This window comes from Oryctolagus cuniculus, chromosome X (assembly GCF_964237555.1).
Source record: "Oryctolagus cuniculus chromosome X, mOryCun1.1, whole genome shotgun sequence".
Taxonomy (NCBI): Eukaryota; Metazoa; Chordata; class Mammalia; order Lagomorpha; family Leporidae; genus Oryctolagus; species Oryctolagus cuniculus.
This window is the reverse complement of record NC_091453.1, coordinates 72259895-72282135: the sequence shown is the minus strand read 5'-3', so window position 1 is coordinate 72282135 and position 22241 is coordinate 72259895. Positions and strand designations below refer to the sequence as shown.

General features: G+C 41.3%; 1 protein-coding gene across 27 annotated transcripts in view; it reads right to left on the bottom strand.

Annotated features, from left to right (window-relative positions):
• ATRX (ATRX chromatin remodeler) overlaps positions 1 to 22241 on the bottom strand; it is a 201291-nt gene that overhangs the window by 159423 nt on the left and 19627 nt on the right. For all 27 annotated transcript variants that reach the window (XR_011385580.1, XR_011385579.1, XM_070067077.1 and 24 more), the window contains 2 exons: positions 5099 to 5211; positions 1109 to 1164 (listed from right to left, as the gene is read on the bottom strand). Coding sequence is in view for 25 of the 27 variants with exons in the window: in XM_070067077.1 (XP_069923178.1) it covers positions 1109 to 1164; positions 5099 to 5211 (169 nt within the window). In the remaining 2 variants the exon portion in view is untranslated. The remainder of the gene's footprint in view (positions 1 to 1108; positions 1165 to 5098; positions 5212 to 22241) is intronic.

The window sequence follows — 22241 nt, the reverse complement described above, 5'->3', positions numbered from 1 at the left end:
AATATTTTTCTAAAAGAAAATTTAAAAACCATCAATTACTGTTAAGTTTCTCTGACTAAAGATTACATTTCTGTTTTAAAATTTTTGTTGTTACATGCTAAAGTGGTAAGAGATGATATGCTGCTATACCATGCACATAGCCCCAGTCAACAAGGACAAAACAAAGGTGTAAAAAGTAGTAAGAGGGGCCAGCGCTGTGGCGTAGAGGGTTGGGCCACCACCTACAGTGCCGCCATGCCATATTGGTGCCGGTTCCTGTCCCAGCTGCTCCACTTCCAATCCAGCTCTCTGCTATTGCCTGGGAAAGCAGTAGAAGGTGGCCCAAGTCCATGGGCCCCTGCACCCACGTGGGAGACCTGGAGGAAGATCCTGGCTCCTGGCTTCGAATCGGCACAGCTTCAAACGTTGCGGCCACTCGGAGTGAACCAGCAAACGGAAGACCGCTCTCTCTCTCTCTCTCTTTCTTTCTCTGCCTCTCCTTCTATCTCTGTTTAACTCTGACTTTCAAATAAATAAATAAGTCTTTTTTAAAAAAAGTAATCAGATTCAAATAGAGGTAGGGAGTTTTTAGGATGTGAAAATGTGTCACTCTTCTCATAGAGTAACTTCTACAGCTTGCTTTGAAATACTAAATTTACTTAATTCTGACAGTATAATCAATATACTCACATTGGATTCAATTTTTTGTACAACGTAGAAAGAATTCTAAAATCATAGCATAGGCCTGTGCATCAGGTAAAGGACCCCAGTATGAATTGATATAATCATGCCTAGGAGACTCTTTAACAGAAAATTTTGGGAGATCTCCCACGCAATCAAGCCTACAACATCTATCTCAAACACCACTGCTGCAATATAGTAATGAATAAATACCTTTCTATTAGAAAGTCTTTGGTAATATGATTTTAGGTAAACTGAAATGAACCACAGCAATAATGCACACCTTCTTAAGATGAACTACCAGTAAACTGAAGTGACATCACGAAATTTTGGTATAAAAGTAACTTTAAACACATGCATATATTAACCAGAGGCAATTTAATGACATATATTGCAGTTCGTTATTAGAAATAAATAAATATATCTAAAATCTTCCAATTATTCTTACCTCTTCCCTGCTGTTTTCAATCATATCAGAGTTATTTCCAGAACCACTGGTTTTATCTAAAAAAGAAATGAAAGAATATTATGTATCTCTTCAATGCATTATCAAACAGAAGACTAATACCTACACCTCCAAGAACTCATTTTCAAGTTATTAATGGTGACAGTACTGGCCATTACTGGCCATGTACTCACATTAAAATATGCCTAAGAGGAATATTCTGACTAGAATCACTCTTATTTGACACAGTAATTTCTAAAAAGAGTATTTTGGTATCAAAACATTTTCTCATGTAATTTTCTAAGATATTTCACATAAAAAATTTAGGTTACAGTTTATATAAAAAAATTAAAACCACTAAATTCTATTTCATCTCATCATAAAATACTGGGAAAATAAGAGCAAATCAAACCTAAAGCAAGCGAAAAGGGAGAAAATCAACGGCTCACAGAATCTCACTTATATGTGGAATCTAAAACATATATGGAGTCTAAAAAACAGTAATCTACAGAATTTGCAAGTATAATAGTGGTTGCCAGAGGTTGATGGGGAAAGGCTGATTAAGAGATACTAAGTTATTCCAAGATAACAATAAGAAGTTCTTGGGATCTACTGCACAGTAAGGTGATTATAATTAATTCTAATGTACTATATATTTTTCTCTATTTTCAAAAACTAGAAGATAGGATTTTGAATATTACCACAAAGAAGTGTTAAATGAACAATTTATTTACTCTGTACACAACTGAAACATCACACACTACCCCATAAATATGTACAATTTTATAATCAAAAAATGCTGTACTTAAAAAGCAAAATTAGGGGCTGGAATTGTGGTGCAGCAAGTTAAAGCCTCAGGCTGCAGAGACAGCATCCCACACAGGTGTAGGTTCAAGTCCCAGCTGTTCCTCTTCCAATCCAGCTCCCAGCTAATGTGCCTGGGAAAGCAGTAGAGAATGGCCCAAGTGGTTGGGCCCCTGCACCCACGTGGGAAACTGGAAAGAAGCTCCTGGTTCCTAACTTCGGATCAGATCAGCTCCAGCCGCTTCAGCCTTTTGGGAAGTGAACCAGCAGATGGAAGACCTCTCTCGCTGTCTCTACCTCTCTGTATAACTCTTTCAAATAAATAAAATAAATCTTTAAAATAAAATAAAATTGGCATCATACTAAAAAAATAAGGCAGATATTAATAAACCAGTGAATGAAACTTGTTTCCTATCTCTTTCTTTCTGCCTTTCAAATAAATAAATGAGTAAAATATTTTAAATAGGAAAAAGAGAAGACTAGAATGAAGTAAGTATGCGGCATCAATTTAGAAGATTCAACATCAACTCATGAAAATGTAACATTTATTTTATTTGAATGGCAGAGTTACAGAGGAAGAGAGAGAGAGAGAGAGAGAGAGATATCAGTCTTCAATTTGCTAGTTCACTCCCCAAATGGCCACAATGTTTGGAGCTGGGCCAATCTAAAACCAGGAACCTGGGGGTTTTTCTGGGTCTCTCACATGGGTGCAGGGGCCCAAGGACTTGGGCCACCTTCACTGCTTTCCCAGGCCACAGCAAAGAGCTGGATCGGAAGAGTAGCAGCCACGACTCGCGGAGAGGGAGAGGGGTGGAGGAGAGAGAGAAGGAGAGAGAGAAGGGGAGAGAGAGAGAGAGACAGAGAGAGAAATAGAGAGAGAGAAAGAAAGAGAAAGAGAAAGAGGAAGAGGAAGAGGAAAAGGAAGGAGGAGAAAAAAAGAGAGATCTTCCATTTGTTAGTTCATAACCCAGATAGCTGCAGCAGAGACAGGGCTGGCCCAGGCAGAAGCCAGAAGCCAGAAGCCAGGAAATTCATCTGGGTCTCCCATGTGGGTGGCAGGGACCCAAACACTTGAACCATCCACCCACTGCTTTTTCCAGGCCATTAGCAGGGAGCTGGATCAGAAATAGAGGCACAAATGGGTGCCTATATGGGATGCCAGCGCCCCAGGCAGTGGCTTTAATCACTATGTCACAATGCTAGTCTCATATCCCTCATTTTAAAAGGATATTTTCAGGGCCGATACTGTGGCTCAGTAGGTTAATCTTCTGTCGGGGAGGAGGGGGCCAGCATCCCACATAGGCGTTGATTCTAGTCCTGGCTGCTCCTCTTCCAATCCAACTCTCTGCTGTGGCCTGGGAGAGCAGTAGAAGATGGCCAAAGTCGTTGGGCCCCTGAACCAACGTGGGAGACCTGGAGGAAGCTCCTGGCTCCTGGCTCCTGGCTTCGGATTGATCCAGCTCTGGCCGTTGTAGCCATTTCGGAAGTGAACCAACAGATGAAAGACCTTTCTCTCTGTCTCTCCCTCTCACTGTAACTCTATCTTCCAAGTAAATAAATAAAATCTTAAAGTATATTTTCACTGAATAGAGAGTTCTGAGCTGGCAATTATTTTCATATGGCACTTTAAAGAAAGCATTTCACTGCTATCTGCCTTCTATCATTTACGTCATGTAAGCTGTTAGAGTTACTGTTGCTCTTTTGGAAGTAGTATCTCTTTACTCTGGCTACTTAGAAAATTTTCTCCTTTTTGGAGTTTGATTGTGATGTGCCTATAGTTTTTTTGGTGTTGTTTAATCTCTCTGGGGCTCCCAAATATTGAATCTGGAATCTAATATCATTCATCACTTTAAGAAAATGCTTAGATAATCTCTCTACAAATCTGACCACTGATCTATTCTTTCTCTTCTCTCCTGGAACTCCAATTACACACATGTCTGAGTTTTACAATGTGATCTATCTTACACTTTTGTGTATATATCATGAGAGTGTGTGTGTGTGTGTGTGTTCAGGTCCATATATGTAGCTACCCCTGAAAATAACAACCAACACATGATACAGTATTTTTTTTGACAGGCAGAGTGGATAGTGAGAGAGAGAGACAGAGAGAAAGGTCTTCCTTTTGCCGTTGGTTCACCCTCCAATGGCCGCCACGGCTGGCGCACTGCAGCCCGCGCACCGCGCTGATCCGAAGCCAGGAGTCAGGTGCTTCTCCTGGTCTCCCATGGGGTGCAGGGCCCAAGCACTTGGGCCATCCTCCACTGCCTTCCCGGGCCACAGCAGAGAGCTGGCCTGGAAAAGGGGCAACCGGGACAGAATCCAGCGCCCCGACCGGGACTAGCGGTGCCGGCACACCGGGTTCTAGGTGGAGGATTAGCCTATTGAGCCACGGTGCCGGCCGATACAAGATATTTTTAAAAAGTAGAGAGGGGGACAGGAATTTTGCCTAGTGGTTAAGATACCAGTTAAGGTTCATGAACCTGACACCAGATGTCATAGTGACTGGGATCAATACCCAGCTCCACCTCCTGGAGCCAGCTTACTGCTAATTCAGACCCTGAAAGGCAGCAGAGATAACTCAAGTAACTGAGTTCCTGCTATGCACGTGAGAGATCTGGATTGCTTTACTAGCCCCCATCTTCAGCCCCAACCCTGGAGCTGTTACAGGCATTTGGGGTATGGTCCAAAATATAGGAATTCTATGTATTTTCCTCCCTCCCCCTCTTGCCTCTCAAATGAACACACACATTTTTTACGACAGAGAGAAGGACAGAAAGGAGGTCTTAAGTGGCTATATAAAAACATGCACCAAATGTACTCACAGATATTTTCAAACAACATAAAAATGTAACAATACATAAGTAACTGGTAAGATAAAATATGTCTGTACTACTCCCACCTCTGCTAATACCACCAGTTTTTCAGTCAACTTTCATCACCATGTCTAAAAGACATTTCTATTATGTATAAAACCATAATAAATGCTTCCTGAAGTCCAGACAACCACACACTTATATTTTGACTTACCAAAATTAGAATCTTCTAGAATATGAGATTCTAAGTAAGATATATAATAGGGGTTTCTTTACTCACTAATCTAATTTTCCACAAACTGAAATCCTTTAATACCTGCTCTCCACCCACCCCACAAAAATAAAGAAAAAAAGGACTAGAAGTTTTTCAATTTACCTATGCTTTGGTGCATTGTAGGTCGTGGAGGAGAGCTTGTTTCTTCAGATTCTTCAGATGACTGTGCCAGGAAGTCATGAAGCTTCTGCACCAATGTATTCAACTTGCTTTCACTATCAAAAGAAATATTTAAAGAATTTTCTTAGTCTGCCACTTATTTCATTAAATATAAAGCTCTGACCAACTGAAAATCAATCATTACTCTAAGTCTTCTGAATGTATCCATATTCAAAGTAAAAATTTAAAGAATCAATTATTTCAGAGGATATAACCAACCTATACACTTACCTAACATCAAAATATCATTTAAGAGAAAAGCTAGCATAATATTTCCAAGATATTGAGCATTCTCAATGTGCTATATCTGATATAGATAATATCAGATATTATAAAATTAAATAGAAGTTAAACTTTACTATTAAGCTATTTAAAATGTGCCACAAAATCCTAGCCTTAATCTACTCTGTAAGATAGTTACCTACCATAAATCAGTTTCAAAAGGACTAAAAAGTTTGGGGGTTAAAAGGCAAAAAAAATTCATATTTGCATTATTCCTATATTAATATCACAATCACTAATTGATCCTTATATACATCTTCACAGATCATCAACTACTTTATGCTTTTGTTGTCTCACTTGTATACTCATATAGCCTATATTTGAAAAAGCCTTAGAAATCAAAACATATGTAAAGCAGCTTTTCAAGAAACATTTACAGACAGGTATTATAGTACAGCAGGTTAAGCCCCTACATGGAACTCCTGCATTCCCTACTGGACTGCCTGGTTAAGGCTCCAGTTAATCAGTACTTATGGATCAGTTTCCTGCTAATGTGGCACCTGGCCCAGCTAGGCTGTGTTGGGCATTTGGGGAGTAAACCAGAAGATGAAAGATCTCTGTCTCGCTCTTCCTCTTCTTCCTCTTCTTCCTCTCTCTCTCTCTCTCTCTCTCCCCCCCTCTTCCCCAACCTCTCAAATAAATAAATAAAAATAAACCTTTTTAAAAGATTGACTTAACAGTTTCTGAAAAAAGGAAGCCAAAATTTTGTTTGACATCATTAAACATAAAAAGTCATTAATTTATCAAATACATTTATTGATCATGCACTCTGTCAAAGGCCTCAGCCTGTGTTTTTAAACTCTATCTTCAGGGCCAGCACTGTAGGCCGGGGCTTTAACCCACTGCGGCACAGCACCAGCATCCCATATGGGCACTGGTTCAAGTTCCAGCTGTTCCACTTCCAATCCAGCTCCCTGATAATGTGCCTGGGAAAGCAGCAAAAGATGGCCCAAGTGCTTGAGCCCCTGCACCCATGTGGGAGACTGAAGAAACTCCTGGCTCCTGGCATTGGATTAGCTCAGCTCCGGCCATTGCAGCCATCTGGGGAATGAACCAGCAGATGGAAGACATCTGTCTCTACCTCTCTAACTCTTTCAAATAAATAAAATTTTTTTAAAAATTCTATCTTTTACTTGGGATAAAATAGTATAACTAACCCAAAGATGAATAAAATATGGAACAGGAAGACCGGCGCCGTGGCTCACTAGGCTAATCCTCCGCCTTGCGGCGCCGGCACACCGGGTTCTAGTCCCGGTCGGGGCGCCGGATTCTGTCCCGGTTGCCCCTCTTCCAGGCCAGCTCTCTGCTGTGGCCAGGGAGTGCAGTGGAGGATGGCCCAAGTGCTTGGGCCCTGCACCCCATGGGAGACCAGGAGAAGCACCTGGCTCCTGCCATCGGATCAGCGCGGTGCGTCGGCCGCAGCGTGCCAGCCGCGGCGGCCATTGGAGAGTGAACCAACGGCACAGGAAGACCTTTCTCTCTGTCTCTCTCACTGTCCACTCTGCCTGTCAAAAAAAAAAAAATGGAACAGGATTTGAAAGAGTTCAGTCGTTAAGGGAAATATTTATATAATTAAATTTTACAACATTGTTAATTTACATACTCACAATAGGTGCATCTGTAATAAGTTATAAGAAGTTACAATTTGAGATGCAGCACCTAAATATTAAACCCATTTTTAATGAACTTAAAATGGAAAATAAAATTGTGACTCCTTGAAAATTCAAAATCATTCTGCCAAAGGAAACCACCAAGAAAGCAAAAAGAGGGGCCAGCACTGTGGTACAGCAGATTAGGCTACCTCTTCTGATACCAGCATAACATATCATATCAGATTGCTGGTGCAAGTCCCAGCTATTCCCATTCAGCTCCTTGCTAATGTACCTGGGAAACTCAAAGAGATTCTAGGCTCCTGGTTTCAGCCTGGCATAGCCCGCCATGGCAACCACTGGGGAAGTGAACCAGTGGATGGAAGATCTCTTTCTCTGTCTATCCCTCTCTATCACTCTTTCATACAAATGAAAAAAAATCTATTATTCAAAAAACGAAAGTAAAAAGCAACCCACAGAAAGGTAGAAAATAACATTCACAGCATAATTCTCAGAAGGGTCTACTATGTAAATTATATAAAGATTTCTACAGTTAAATAATAAAAAGATGAAATCCAATTTAAAATTGAGCAAAGAGGGGCTGATGTGTGGCAGCATGTCAAGATGCTGCTTGGGACACTAGTATCCCGTATCAAAATATCAGTTCCCAGTCCCAGTTGCTCTGCTTCTTATATAGCTCCCTGCTAATACACCTGGAAAAGCAGAAGATGGCCCAAATGCTTGGGCCCCTGACATCCACGTGGGAGACCTATAGAGTTCCAGGCTCCTGGCATCAACCGTTTGGGGAATGAACCAGCAGATGGAATATATCTTCCTCTGTCTCTCCTTCTCTCACTCTTTCAAACAAATGAATCTTTTTAAAAAATATGCAAAAGACATATAGATACACATTTCTCCAAATAAGATATACAAATCGCCAAGTACTTGAAAAAATGCCCAAGATTATTAATCATTAGGGAAATATAAATCAAAACCACAAGAAACCATGCTATACTCAATAGAATGGACAATAATGATTTAAAATACAAAAACTAAATGTTGGGAAGAATATAGAGAAATTAGATTGCACATACATTGCTAATAACAATGTAAAATGGTATAGCACTATAAAAAAAGTTTGGTAGCTACTTAAAAAATTAAACATAGGAGACATGATTGTTGTGTTGCTTCCTACAATGTCGGCATCCCATATTAAGTGCTGGTTCACATCCTGACTGCTCCATTTTCAACCCAGCTCCATGGTAATACACCTGGGAAAGTGGTAGAAGATAGCCTGTGTGGGTCCCTGTCAATCATGTGGGAGATCTGGATGGAGTTCCAGGCTCCAGTCTTCAGACTGGCCCAGACCTAGCCATTGCAGCCATTTAGGGAGTGAACCAGTAGATTGACGATCTCTAACTCTTAAATCTTTAAGAAAGATAGTTGTTGGGGCCGGCTCTGTGGGGTATGGGTAAAGCCGACGACTGTAGTGCCAGCATCCCATATGGGCGCCGGTTCGAGTCCTGGTTGCTTCACTTCGAATCCAGCTCTCTGCTATGGCCTAGGAAAGCAGCAGAAGATGGCCTAAGTCCTAGGGCCCCTGCGCCCTCATGGGAGACCTGGAAGAAGTACCTGGCTCCTGCCTTTGGATCAGCACAGCTCCGGCCGTTGCAGCCAATTGGGGAGTGAACCAGCAGATGGAAGACCTTTCTTTCTCTCTGCCTCTCCTCTCTCTATGTAACTGACTTTCAAATAAAATGAATAATTCTTTAAAAAAAAAAAGATAGTTACCAAACAATCCAACAATTCTACAACTATTCACTGACAATGAAAACAAAAGCCATGCAAAAAATTGTATATAAGTGTTCAAAATATTATCCATAACAGCCAAAACAGAAAGCACCCAAAAGCATATCAACTGATGGATGGATGAACAGAATGTGGTTTATATTCATGGAATACTATACCTCAATAGAAAATAAATGAGGGGCCAGCACTGTGGCATAGCAGGTAAAGCCACCACCTGCAGTGCCAGCATCCCATATGGGCACCAGTTCCAGTTCCGGCTGCTACACTTTCTGATCCAGCTCACTGCTATGGCCTGGGAAAACAGTGGAAGATAACCCAACTCCTTGGGCCCCTGCACCTGCATGGGAGACCCAGAAGAAGCTCCTGGCTTCTGGCTTCGAAGCGGCTCAGCTCCAGCAGCTGCGGCCATTTGGTGAAGCAAACCAGTGGATGGAAGACTTCTCTCCCTGCATCTGTTGCTCTCTAATTCTGCCTTTCAAAATAAATAAATCTTTTTTAAAAAAGAAAATGGCCGGCGCCATGGCTCAATGGGCTAATCCTCCGCCTGCAGCGCTGGCACTCCGGGTTCTAGTCCCGGTCGGGTCGCCGGATTCTGTCCCGGTTGCCCCTCTTCTAGGCTAGCTCTCTGCTGTGGACCGGGAGTACAGTGGAGGATGGCCCAGGTCCTTGGGCCCTGCACCCCATGGGAGACCAGGAGAAGCACCTGGCTCCTGGCTTCGGATCAGCACAGCACACTGGCCACAACGTGCCGGCCTTAGCGGCCACTTGGGGAGTGAACCAACAGAAAAGGAAGACCTTTCTCTCTGTCTCTCTCTCTCACTGTCCACTCTGCCTGTCAAAAAAAAAAAAGAAAAAGAAAATGAAGGAAACGTTGATACTTTCTAAAACATATTCTAAAGAAGGCAGCCACATGTCATATATGTCATATACAAACATGTATGTCATGTCATGTACAGCATGTCATATACAAAAATATTCAGAATATGCTAGTCCAGAAAGAAAACAGATTTAGTGGTCACTTGGGCATGGAGAAAGGGAGAATCAAGAGGCACGGGGTGGGGGCCAGCACTATGGCACAGTGGACTAAGCCTCCACCTGTGGTGCCAGCATCCCATATGGGTGCCAGTCCATTTCCCAGCTGCTCCTCTTCCAATCCAGCTCTCTGCTATGGCTTGAGAAAGCAGTAGAAGCCGGCCCAACTGCTTGGGCCCCTACACCTTCATGGAAGAACCAGAAGAAGCTCCTCGCTCCTGGCTTGGGATCAGCCCAGCTCCAGCCTTTACGGCCAATTGGGGAGTGGCTTCTACACTTAAAATGATTAAAATGGGGTGGGCGAATAGGAAAGCAGTTAAAAGTCTGCTTGGAATGTCACCTCCCATAACAGATTACCTGCATTCAGGTCCTGGCTCTGCTGCTGATTCCAGCATCCTGCTAACATGAACCCTGAGAGGAAGCAGTGATAGCTCAAATAGTGGGGTGGGTCCCTGCCACTCATGCAAGAGACTGAGACTGAGTACCCAGTCTTCTGGTTTGGGCCAGGTCCAGTCCTGGCTATTGCAGGCATTTGAAAAACTTAGCCAGCAGATGGCAGATCTCTGTCTCTCTGTCATTCCCTATCACTGTGCCTTTCAAATAAAATAAAAGATTTTAAAGGGTTAAAGTGGAAATGGACATCAGGCAGAAAAGATGGTACTTGAGATTGGTCAAATCTCATATTGCAGTGTTTTGGTTAGAGCCCTGGCTTTGCTCAACTCCAGTTTCCTGCTAATGCACATCCTGGAAGGCAGCAGAAATGGCTCAAGTAGTTGGGTCCCTCCCATCCATGTGAGAGATCCAGATGGAGTTCCAGGCCCCTGGCTTTGGCAGACAGATCTCAATCAATCACTGCAAATCAAATCCATCAATCTCTTTCTATCCATCTCTCATCTCTGACTTTCAAATAAAAAGCAGCAGAGGTTATTTTTTCAGCTCAGAAAAAAACTAATAAAGTAAAACTTTTAAAAAGTTCAAATAGGGAGTCGGCGCTGTGGCACAGGTTAATCCTCCGCCTGCGGTGTTGGCATCCCAAATGGGTGCAGGTTCTGGTCCCGACTGCTCCACTTCTGATCCAGCTCTCTGCTATGGCCTGAGAAAGCAGTAGAAGGTGGCCCAAGTCCTCTGGCCTCTGTACCCACATGGGAGACCTGGAAGAAGCTCCTGGCTCCTGGCTTTGGATCGGCTCAGCTCCAGCCATTATGGCCATTTGAGGAGTGAACCAGCAGATGGATGACCTTTCTCTGTGTCTCTCCCTCTCACTGTAACTCTACCTCTCAAATAAATAAAATTTTTTTAAAAAGTTCAAATAGGATTCAATATCATCTACAATATTGTATTTATCTTAATATTTGAAAATGGAAGACAAAATAGTTATCTTATTTAAAAAGAATATACTGGAGTCAGTGTGGCACAGATGGCTGAGCAACTACCTGCAACACTGGCATCCCTTATCAAAGTCCTGGTTCAAGTCCCAACTGTTCCACTTCCTAGCCAGCATTCTGCTAATGCGCATCCTGTAAGGCAGCAGATGATGACTTAAGTACTTGGGTCCCTGCCACCTGTGTGGGAGACCAGGATGGAATTCCTAGCTCCTAGCTTTGGCCTGGCCCGGACCTACTTGTTAGGACCTTTTGGAAGAGTGAATCAGTGAATGGCAGGTATCTATCTATCTATCTATCTCTCTCTCTCTCTCTCTCTCTCTCTCTCCCCCCCTCCCCTCCCCCATTCTACTTAATTCTACCTTTCAAATAAATACGTTTTTTAAAAAATAGCATATTATTTTTAAAATACAGTAAAGCAACTCAGCTTACAGAACGTTATCCATTCGGCCCTTGCATCCTGGGACAGGTGAAGCTCATTTGTACCTCTTAGACTGAAGGAAACGGGCCAGCAGGAGTTAGGCAAAGCATGCCTCCATGGCTATATTCACCACTTTAGCAAACAGAACTTTGCTACCACGGCCAGTGCTGTGGTGTAGTAGGCTAAGCTTCTGCCTGCTGCACAGACATCCCATATGGGCACGGGTTCATGTCCCAGCTGCTGAACTTCCAATCCAGCTCTCTGCTTATGGCCTAAGAAAGCAGTACAAAATGGCCCAAGTGCTTGGGCCCCTGAACCCACGTGGGAGACTATGATCTTGGCTCCTGGCTTCAGATTGGCCCAGCTCCAGCCATTGTAGCCATTTGGGGATGGAAGACCTTTCTCTCTCTCTGTCTCTGCCTCTCTGTAACAGTGCTTTTCAAATAAATAAATCTTTAAACAAAAAGTACTTTGGGTTAATACAGCATACTTTTTCCAAAGTTTTTCATCTTAACTCTATTTTCATCTTAACTCTATGCAAATACTGTATTATTCTTTTGCACTTTTTTAATTTATTAAACTTTATTATTTTTTGTTACTATATTACTAACATCCTCACTGATCTCCTGGCTTTCTGTGGGTTTTTTTGTTTTGAAGATTCATTTACCTATTTGAGAAGTAGTTACATTCAGAGAGAGGGAAAGACATAGAGAAAGGTCTCCCATCTGCTGGTTCACTCCCCAAATAGCTGCAACAGCTGGGGCTGAGCTGATCCAAAGCCAGGAGCCTGGGACTTCCCCCATGTTTCCCACGTGGGTGCAGGGACCCAAGCACTTGGGCCATCCTCCACTGTGGCCTGGCCCAGCTCCAACCATTGCAGATATTTGGGGAGTGAACAGTAGAGGGAAGGACAGAACATCTGTGTGTGTGTGTCTGTGTGTGTGTCCATGTCCTTCTCTACCAATCTTGACTTTCAAAGGAATAAATAAATCTTTTTTTTTTTTTAATTTTTTTTTTTTTTGACAGGCAGAGTGGACAGTGAGAGAGAGACAGAGAGAAAGGTCTTCCTTTTGCCGTTGGTTCACCCTCCAATGGCCGCCGCGGCCGGCGCGCTGCGGCCGGCGCACCGCGCTGATCTGATGGCAGGAGCCAGGAGCCAGGTGCTTCTCCTGGTCTCCCATGCGGGTGCAGGGCCCAAGCACTTGGGCCATCCTCCACTGCACTCCCTGGTCACAGCAGAGAGCTGGCCTGGAAGAGGGGCAACCGGGACAGAATCTGGTGCCCCGACCGGGACTAGAACCCGGTGTGCCGGCGCCGCTAGGCGGAGGATTAGCCTAGTGAGCCGCGGCGCCGGCCCGGAATAAATAAATCTTTTTAAAAAATAATAAAAATAGGGGCTGGCGCTGTGGCACTGGGGGGTTAAAGCCCTTGCCTACAGTGCTGCCACCCTATATGGGTGCTGGATCGAGTCCCAGCTGCTCCACTTCCAATCCAGCTCTCTGCTATGGCCTGGGAAAGCAGTAGAAGATGGCCCAAGTCCTTGGGACCCTGCACCCACATGGAAGACCTGGAAGAAACTCCTGGCTCCTGGCTTCAGATCGGCACAGCTCTGGCCATTGAGGCCAACTGCGGAGTGAACCTGCGGATGGAAGAATTCTCTCTCTCTCTGTGTAACTCTGACTTTCAAATAAATAAATAAGTCTTTAAAAAAAAGGAAAAACTCCTTTAAAAAATAATAATAATAAAAACAAGTGAAGTAGGAAAAACAGAAGTTTCTTCTACCTCAGATCTCAGCCTAGGGGAAAAGTCCTTCATGAAAATCTGCTTTTTGAAAAATTCCACCCTCAGTATTAAGAAAAAAATTCAGGTCTCTACTATGTTCATGCAGGGCACAAGCTAGCAGCATGTTATTTTCAGCGTGCTATTTACAATTTCTATTTTCTGTGACAAGACTTTCTTAGCCTTTAACTCTACATGATTCTTATTATTGCATCTCTCTATTTAACATTAATTTTCTAATGGGAAACATGAAAGACTAACATAACTGGCCAAACTGGCTAAAAAGTACGTACCTCACCTAAGTTAAACGGTATCCTGCATTTTAATTCTTCAGAAATCCCTTCAAATACCCTCAAAGATCTAAACTTTTTAAATCCACATGCTTCTCCAGATCCTTGATAACTATTAACATCTTATACTTGAAGAATGTCTGGGAATAACAAACTTCTGTTCTTTTACAAAAAGAAAAAGGGGAGGGGAACAAAAAGAACTAAAACAGAAAAACAAAAGAAGATAAAAAAACACTGTGTCTATTTCACATTATCACAAAAAAGTCATTCAAGTCTCCCAGCCATCTAAAGAAACAAAAATTAAGTTTATGGGATGACAAGTTATACTCAGCAAGGACACCACAGAATAATCACCTAAATTAACATTTTTTTCTTATGACAGAATCTGAAACTTACCACAACAAACAGGACCCTATTAAAATCTAAAGCTTTTTCATAGAATCTCAAAACAAAATATATGAAGTAACCTGAATATGAAGAGCCACCGAAAATCTCTTGCTTTTTAAATTTTTCTTTATTTATTTGAAAAGCAGAGAGAGACAGAAAGAAAAACAAATAGATCTTCAATCTACTGGTTCACTCCCCAAATGTCTTCAACAGTCAGGGCTGGACCAGGCCAAAACCAGGAGCCAGGAACTCAATTCAGGTCTTCCACATATTAGCAGAGACCAAACTACCTGAATCATGGCCTGCTGCATCCCAGGGGTGTGCATTAGCAGGAAACTGGGAAATCAGAAGCAGATCCAGAACTCAAACTCAAGCACTCCAATATGGGATGAAGTTGACCCGGGCGACCGAACACCCATTTCCTGAAAGTCTCTTCTGAGTACCATTAAACATCTCTCCAGGGGCAGATGTTTAGCACAGTCTTTAAAATAAAAAAAAAAAATTAAAGAAAACATCTCCCTAAAAACAAACAGCAGACAATCTCTTCACAAAAACCAGATCTAACTCATTTGAGTTAAAAAGCAAAATAGTGTTTCTAAATCTTGTAGACACCATCTGGAGATTTCTTAGGAGCAAACTGAGGAATTCAAAGGAACTCATCAGAAGTGGAATAACTATATAATCCATACCTCTACAAATTAAGATTAAAGAATGGATTCAACTAAGAAGAACCAAAAGCAAATCATTAACTTCTGCATTCTGATAGAGAAGTAGAAAATAACCAAACTTATCTAACATCAACTCTAATTTGACCTCAAGACAACTAGTCCATGAATACTTATTCTGATATTTAAGCATATATTGCCCTACATACACACATACACATATATATATACACATTATGGCAGTCTTACCACCTAAAACTACAAAGCATTTCTTGTTATTCTGCTTAAGCTTCTTCATTCATTGATTTTCAAAGGGCTCTATTCCTGCAGAATCTAAATTAATAAAAACTCCAAGAATGCAAATGTTATACTTGTATTAAATGGTTTTCTTATCATTTCACAATGACTAAATAAAAGAAGTTTAGAAATGACCAATATCCTAAGTTTCTACTTTTTGGGTCTGGATTTAATATGTGCAAAAGTCATATGGGTCTATTTCTTTTACTAGGCTGATGCCTCAATGGAAAGAATAGTCATAATCTAGTAGTAGAATATAAGCAAATAGGACTAAGAGATGCAATTTTCTAGATGTATACACTTTTTTGAAAATCCTTTGAAAGCATCCATGTAGCACTGAAATTTCTAAACCAAAGTAAATCAGGTAAAATTCATAACTATCTCTAACCTTAATTTCCATTTAAAAACTCTTCCTCAATTGACACAAAAGGCTTTAACCCACCCTACTCGTTTTACTCATCTACCAAATGCTGAATGTATTTCATTTGGAATTGGAATAAACAACAGCTAATACCTCAAGCAGCTTACAATCTAATACTGAACAAAGACTACTGAAGTAGCTCAGGACTAACAGGAACTACCACTCTGCATTAAAAAGAAATACAAATTTATGATTATATTTCATTTTTATATACCTTACTTTAGGTGTTAACACATTTATTTCTAATACATACTCATCTCCATTTTAAGAGGCAAAGTTTCAGGGCTGGCACTGTTGCACAGTGGGTAAAGCTACGTTTGTGGTGCTAGCATCCCATATGGACATCGGTTCAAGTCCTAGCTGTTCCACTTCCACTTATTTTTGGAGAGATTTGGTCTGTGGAGCTTCCTCAAAATTGAGTATTGGGGGGCTGGTGTGTGGTGTAGTTGGCCTGTGATGCTGACATCCCCGTATGAATGCTGCTAATGTGCCTGGGAAAGCAGTGGAAGAGAGTGCAAGGACTTGGACTTGGATCATCTTCCACTGCTTTCCTGGGCCACAGCAGAGAGCTGTATCGGAAGTGGAGCAACCAGGACTCGAACTGGCACCCATATGGGATGCCAGCACCAAAGGCAGCAGCTTTACCCGTTATGCCACAGCGCTAGCCCCAAGAACTTTTTAATATCCAGTTCAGTGTCCTACATCCTAGAATTCATACAATAAGCTATTTCAATGTTTTTATATTAAAGCCACTAATTCTGGCTCAACCTTATAACTATAATCTGTGAAATGATACTGATCATTGTTTTTGATGGTTATTTCTAACTCTGCTAAGTATCTCTTTAGTCCTTGATTTATAATAACTCATATCTAGGAGTATATTAAGGGAACTGAGAGTTCCATTAACTCTGATCCCAGCTTCCAGATTTGCCCACTTTGATCAAAGAATGAAAGAGAATGTTAACTGTTCCATAGCCAACTTCTACCTTATTCCATACTTTTCACAATTTAAAAAATAAAACATAAGAAACAAAGAAATGGAGATCCAAGTTCCAATATATAGAAGACACATGATACAAAAATAAAGTAAGGAATACTATTCCTCATAGAAAGCTTAGTAAAAATTATTAAAATTTTATAGAAGGCCACAACTGTTTACTCTCTTCATTCCCCCACTCCACCAGACATTCTCTTGGTACAGTAAGTATAAAGACTAGTCTTCATAATAAATAGCTGTCTATTACCTACTCTGACCTCTAAAAGATATACTGTTAAGCTCACTAATTAACGTAAAACAGAGTAAAAACTTTGGACTATGTAAAACCAAAGTAGAAACACTAACAGGGACAGGTGCTGTGGCATAGCAGGTTAAAGGCCCAGCCTGCAGTGCTGGCATCCTACATGGGCACTGGTTCAAGTCCTGGCTGCTCCACTTCCAATCCAGCTCCCTGCTAATGCACCTGGGAAAGCAGCAGAGGATGGCCCAAGTCCTTGGGCCCCTGCACCCATGTGGGAGACCTGAAAGAAGCTCCTGGCTTCAGATTGGCTCAACTCCAGCTGTTGCAACCATTTGGGGAATGAACCAGTGGATGGAAGAAATCCCTCTCTCTCTGTAATTCTTTCAAATAAATAAAATAGATCTTAATAAAAAAAAAAACACATAACAAAAAGCACACACAAGTTACTCTGACATTAGGAAAAGGTCACTTTTCTGATCAAAATCAATTAAATCATTAATTGCACACTCTTCAGAAAACTCAGTCTCTCTGAGCTACACTGTAATGATTCCAGTAAATAACGGTCTCATCATAATTGACAAGGAAACAGTTCTGAAGCATGTAAACAAAATTACAAGTAACCCACTGGACTCTGGCAAAAGATCTACCACCCTTTCCAGAAGAGAAGCACAAAATGCACCTAATGCAGACAGTTTTAAACCATGCACAAACAGCAATTTTGCATGTTAGCTGCTCCACTGTTCCCTATCATCCTACAGGAGAAAAACCATGCTTACAGAAGGCTGTTTCTTCAGAACGCAGCACTAAAAGCACCCTGAATCAAGATGAATGGAAAAGTACCCCAATAAACACATTTTGGATATTCTACAAAAAGTAAAAGATCCTAAACTTCCAGTATCACAACAGAATTGTAGCTTATTTACTTCCTTGAGACTGTCACAGCAATACAAAAATGTAAAATCACTTCAATACATAACAGGCTTCTTTCACTTTCCCAAATAAGAGTTCTGACACACCTTATAGAAAAAATACTTTCTTACTGAACTGTTACAAAATACATAGAAAGCAAGTTAATGAACTGATTGGAAACACAGTACTGCACCATGAGAGTCACATATGCTTGGATCTAGTCCTATTCACAATTACATCTATGACCTTTAAACAAATTGCAATGCTGACAAGTTCAATTTTCTCACCTATAAGAGAATTTTACTACAATAGGGTTATTAGAGACGTTACTGTGGCAGAGGCCTGTCTTTTAATTAGACATGTCAGTTTCTAACTGACATGATTAAAGTTGTGGTAGAGGTCTTCCCAAGGATAGAAGAAAAAGGGCAGAATCTGTCCTGGGAATGAAATGTAGTTGTTATCCACTTGCCTATGAATGCGTCAACTGTAGTCCCTATCTGCTCATATATAACCATGCCAGGTTCTGCTTCTTCAGTACAGAGCAATGATGTTAACCCTTGTCAGACAGCCAAGGACTCTATATGTGTCGGCATGCTCAGTACTGTATCAATCCTGTGGCCCCCATGTTATGTTAGAATATCCAATCAAATGTGTGCAGATAACCATAAGGGAGAGAACGAGGCTAAAATCATATATAAGGGAAACCCCTTCAGGATTTTGGATTAGAAATTCCACCTGGGCCTTATGCCTGCAAAATAAAAAACTACTTCCTGTTAAAGACCTGGTGCACAAGAATCCTGCTACATTACAGCTATAAAATGTACTTCTGAAAGACAGTAAATCCAACATCATATTAAAGAGAAAATCAGCTGCATGCTCACTCCTGGAAATAATAATTAGCAATTTCGTTTTCCTCTGGCATGTATTTGATACCAGAATCCAGGTTTCCATATGATATCACCGTGTGCTTATTAATAAATTCTCAATATTAATAAGCCTATGTGGGTTCTTGCCTAATATTCAGAGAAGAATTCTAAATACCGGCACAGATAAATGAGGCAGCATGGTACGTTTTAGGCTGTTATTTAGTGAGAAAGATGCATAGGAGAGTGAGAGCTTTATTTAAGAGAGGTGAATAGGGGTTCATACCAAGCACCAGGAACTAGCCACGTGGAAGAGCATCTAGGCCTGTATCTGGGCCAGGAATCCTAGAGCACATGGCCCAAGGGCCAAGCGCCCTGGAGGAGTGGGGGTACAGCAAGCCCCCTCCTGACAAGAGGCCAGGGAAGAAGAGCCGCCCAGGCCACACCATGTCCTGGCTTTTAACCCACTTCCAAAGGGGAGTGGTTAATTAACCTGATTGGCTGGTGGGCACCCAGGTGTAGCTAGGTGGGGGGAATGCGGCCACGCGGGGGCGGGGGGGGGGGGGGGAGGCATCAGGTAGGGGCATGAGGTCACACAAGGGCGTGGCAAAGACGTGGTCTTCCAGTTCACCAATCTAACAATTTTAACCTGTATGCCTGCCTACTTCACCACTGGAGTCTGAGAGTACAAAATGCTTGCTTCCCTCAAAAATTATCTTTAGCAAGATCAAAGTGCTGAATCCCACAGTAAGTTTCTCTCCAAAAGATGCCTTTAGCAAGACAAAAGTGCCTAGCCCTCTCCTTGCCTGCTTCTAGTTTTATCATGAGAATAGCAAGGGAGTGGTGATTCCACCTTGCTGATATCCCAGTTTACAGTGAAAACAGAAGTCACCAATCCCACCCTTTCAATGGCTCTTTCATCAGGAGCAAGCCAGACAGGGCAAATAAAATTACCTTGGCCTTTTGATGGGTTTTGTTCCCACTTCTCACTGATTGTTAGCTAACATTCAGTTTTTCCTCAAAATTGTGCTTAAAAAGATAATCCCACTTCACCAGCTCCTCTTCGTCTAGCTCTCTTGAAGGCCCCCCCTTCCAAGTCCCTTCAGAAGGAGGCTTCTGACTTAAATACACCTTGCTTTTCTCTCTGCCTGTCTGCACGGGAATTCTTCTTTCATGCTAGGCCTCCGTTTCACCTGTAACAATCTCACTTCTGAACTCATTACAGAAAAACTTTCAGAGCTACATTGTAGAGAGAAATAGCTAAGGCAAACATAACACCAGAAATAAACAAAAAGAAAAATCTACTGTAATTACGAAAGATAAAATGGCATAAAGCTATTCTTAGACATGACCATACACATGTAGAATGTTTGGTCACATCAAAATTACTTGATTTTTACTGACAGCAACTCCCCATCTCTGCACACTATAATCTTCCTTTTGTGTTGAAAAAAATAAGCCACTTAACTTACAATTTAAATGAGAAAAATACTTATCAGTGATAAAAAAAAATTAACAAGTCTATTAAAATACCACACACACCTCCTTAAAAAGCATCTTGTCATCGAAAGAATACAAAAAATAAAAATATTTCCCATAAAAGATGTGACTAGCAAAGTGTTTTATTATCTTTAACCTGTTTACAGCAGGTTACACATGCTAACTGAATAAGGGTACAGTGAAATGCAAACTCTCTCACATTATGTTAACAGTATAGATTAGTAAAACTCTTTTAAAGCAATTGGTCAATGTTCAAAGACTATGATCATTCATTATCTCTGACACTAATCCTCTTAGGAATGTAATCTAAAGAAATAATATTTTAAAAGACATTACAATGACCTCCAGTTTCATCTATTTTGTTGCAATGTCCGGATTCCATTCTTTTTGTGACCAAATAATATTCCATTGTTAATGTGAATTTTAAACAGTGATTACAAGAGGTTGGGAAGGGAGGAGGTTGGTGGGTGGGAGAGGTTGGATAATGGGTATCACAATGTAGTCAGATGAAGATAATGGGTTCTGAGGTCCCATAGCACAGTGGAATGTCTATTGTTCACAATAATACATTATATTCTGTATAAAGAACTGGAAGACGGGAGCTAGTAAGCATAAGGAAATGGAAAGGATATTTGCCTGTTATGATCAGTTTATGCTGTGTACACATGCTAAAATACTGTAACCCATAAAAATGTGCGATTGTTACATGTTAATCCAAAAAATTTTTGCAAAATTTAATAAACTAAGTAAAAAAGCATTAAGCAGGGTTGGCACTGTGGCATAGTAGGCTAAGCCTCCACTTGTGGCACCAGCATCTCATATGGGCACCGGTTCACAATAAAATTTTAAAAAATGGCAAGACTTTTTACACATGTGACACTGCCATGTGTTAGTTCCCAAAGCAATGTCAGAGAAAACAGAAGTTTTTCCAATGATACCTTGCTGTCTTAAAATATGGAGGTGAGGGGCCGAAGCTGTGAGCTAAACCTCCGCTTGCAGCACCAGAATCCCATATGGGCACAGGTTCTAGTCCTGGCTGCTCCTCTTCCAATCCAGCTCTCTGCTATGGCCTGGGAAAGCAGTGAAGATGGCCCAAGTCCTTGGGACCCTGCACCCACGTGGGAGACCCGGAAGAGGCTCCTGGCTCCTGGCTTTGAATCAGCTCAGCTCCAGCCGTTGCTGCCATCTGGGGAGTGAACCAGCAGATGGAAGACCTCTGTTTCTCTGCCTCTGTGTAACTCTGCCTTTCAAATAAATAAGTCTTTTTTTTAAAGAACAAAGTGAGCAGATAGCAAGAATTCTTTAAAAACTATAGTTACTACCTCTAAGTCTCTGGTGTGTTTCACTGAACATCACTTGGGTTGGAGAACTCACTTTAGAAAGCACGGTATTAAAGAGAGCTGAGCCCTTAAGGCATTCGGATCTGGCTGAAGAGCCCATGAGAGTATTTCAGGCATGGAAAGCCAAGACGCTCTGGCAAAAAAAAAAAAAAACCTAAATGAAAGATCTCTGTGAGTGAGATCCCAGTATAAAGAACAGGCCATCAAAGGAGGTACCTTTCTCTGAAGGGAGGAGAGAACTTCCACTTTGACTATGACCTTGTCTAAGTAAGATCAGAGTCGGCAAACTCAAAAGGCTTCCACAGCCTTAGCAACTTCTGTTAAGAGCCTAGGGAGATTACTGACGCCATAAACAAGAGTGTCAAATTGTTAAGTCAACAACAGGAGTCACTGTGTACGTACTCCTCATGTAGGATCTCTGTGCTTAATGTGTTGTTCAATGTGAATTAATGCTATAACTAGTACTGAAACAGTATTTTACACTTTATGTTTTGTGTAGGTGCAAACTGATGAAATATTTACTTAATATATACTAAATTGATCTTCTGTATATAAAGATAATTGAATGTGAATCTTGATGTGAATGGAATGGGAAAGGGAAAAAAAATCTATAGTTACTAAGAAAATCTGAAACTGGTCTAGGGATTAAAACAAACATCATGAACGACGTCGCCCAAAATTATAGAATAGAGAACTCAAACTCCTTCCCTCCACTAAGGGGACAATTATGCTGATAAAAACCATCAGCATCGATTTAACTCTAAAATGTAACCCGAAACTTACAATAACTGGAAAAGGGCTTCATGAAAAAAACTGCTTAATTTCAACATGAGACTACTGTAGAAATTTTTAAAGTTTACAATTTTTTTCACAGACAGAATG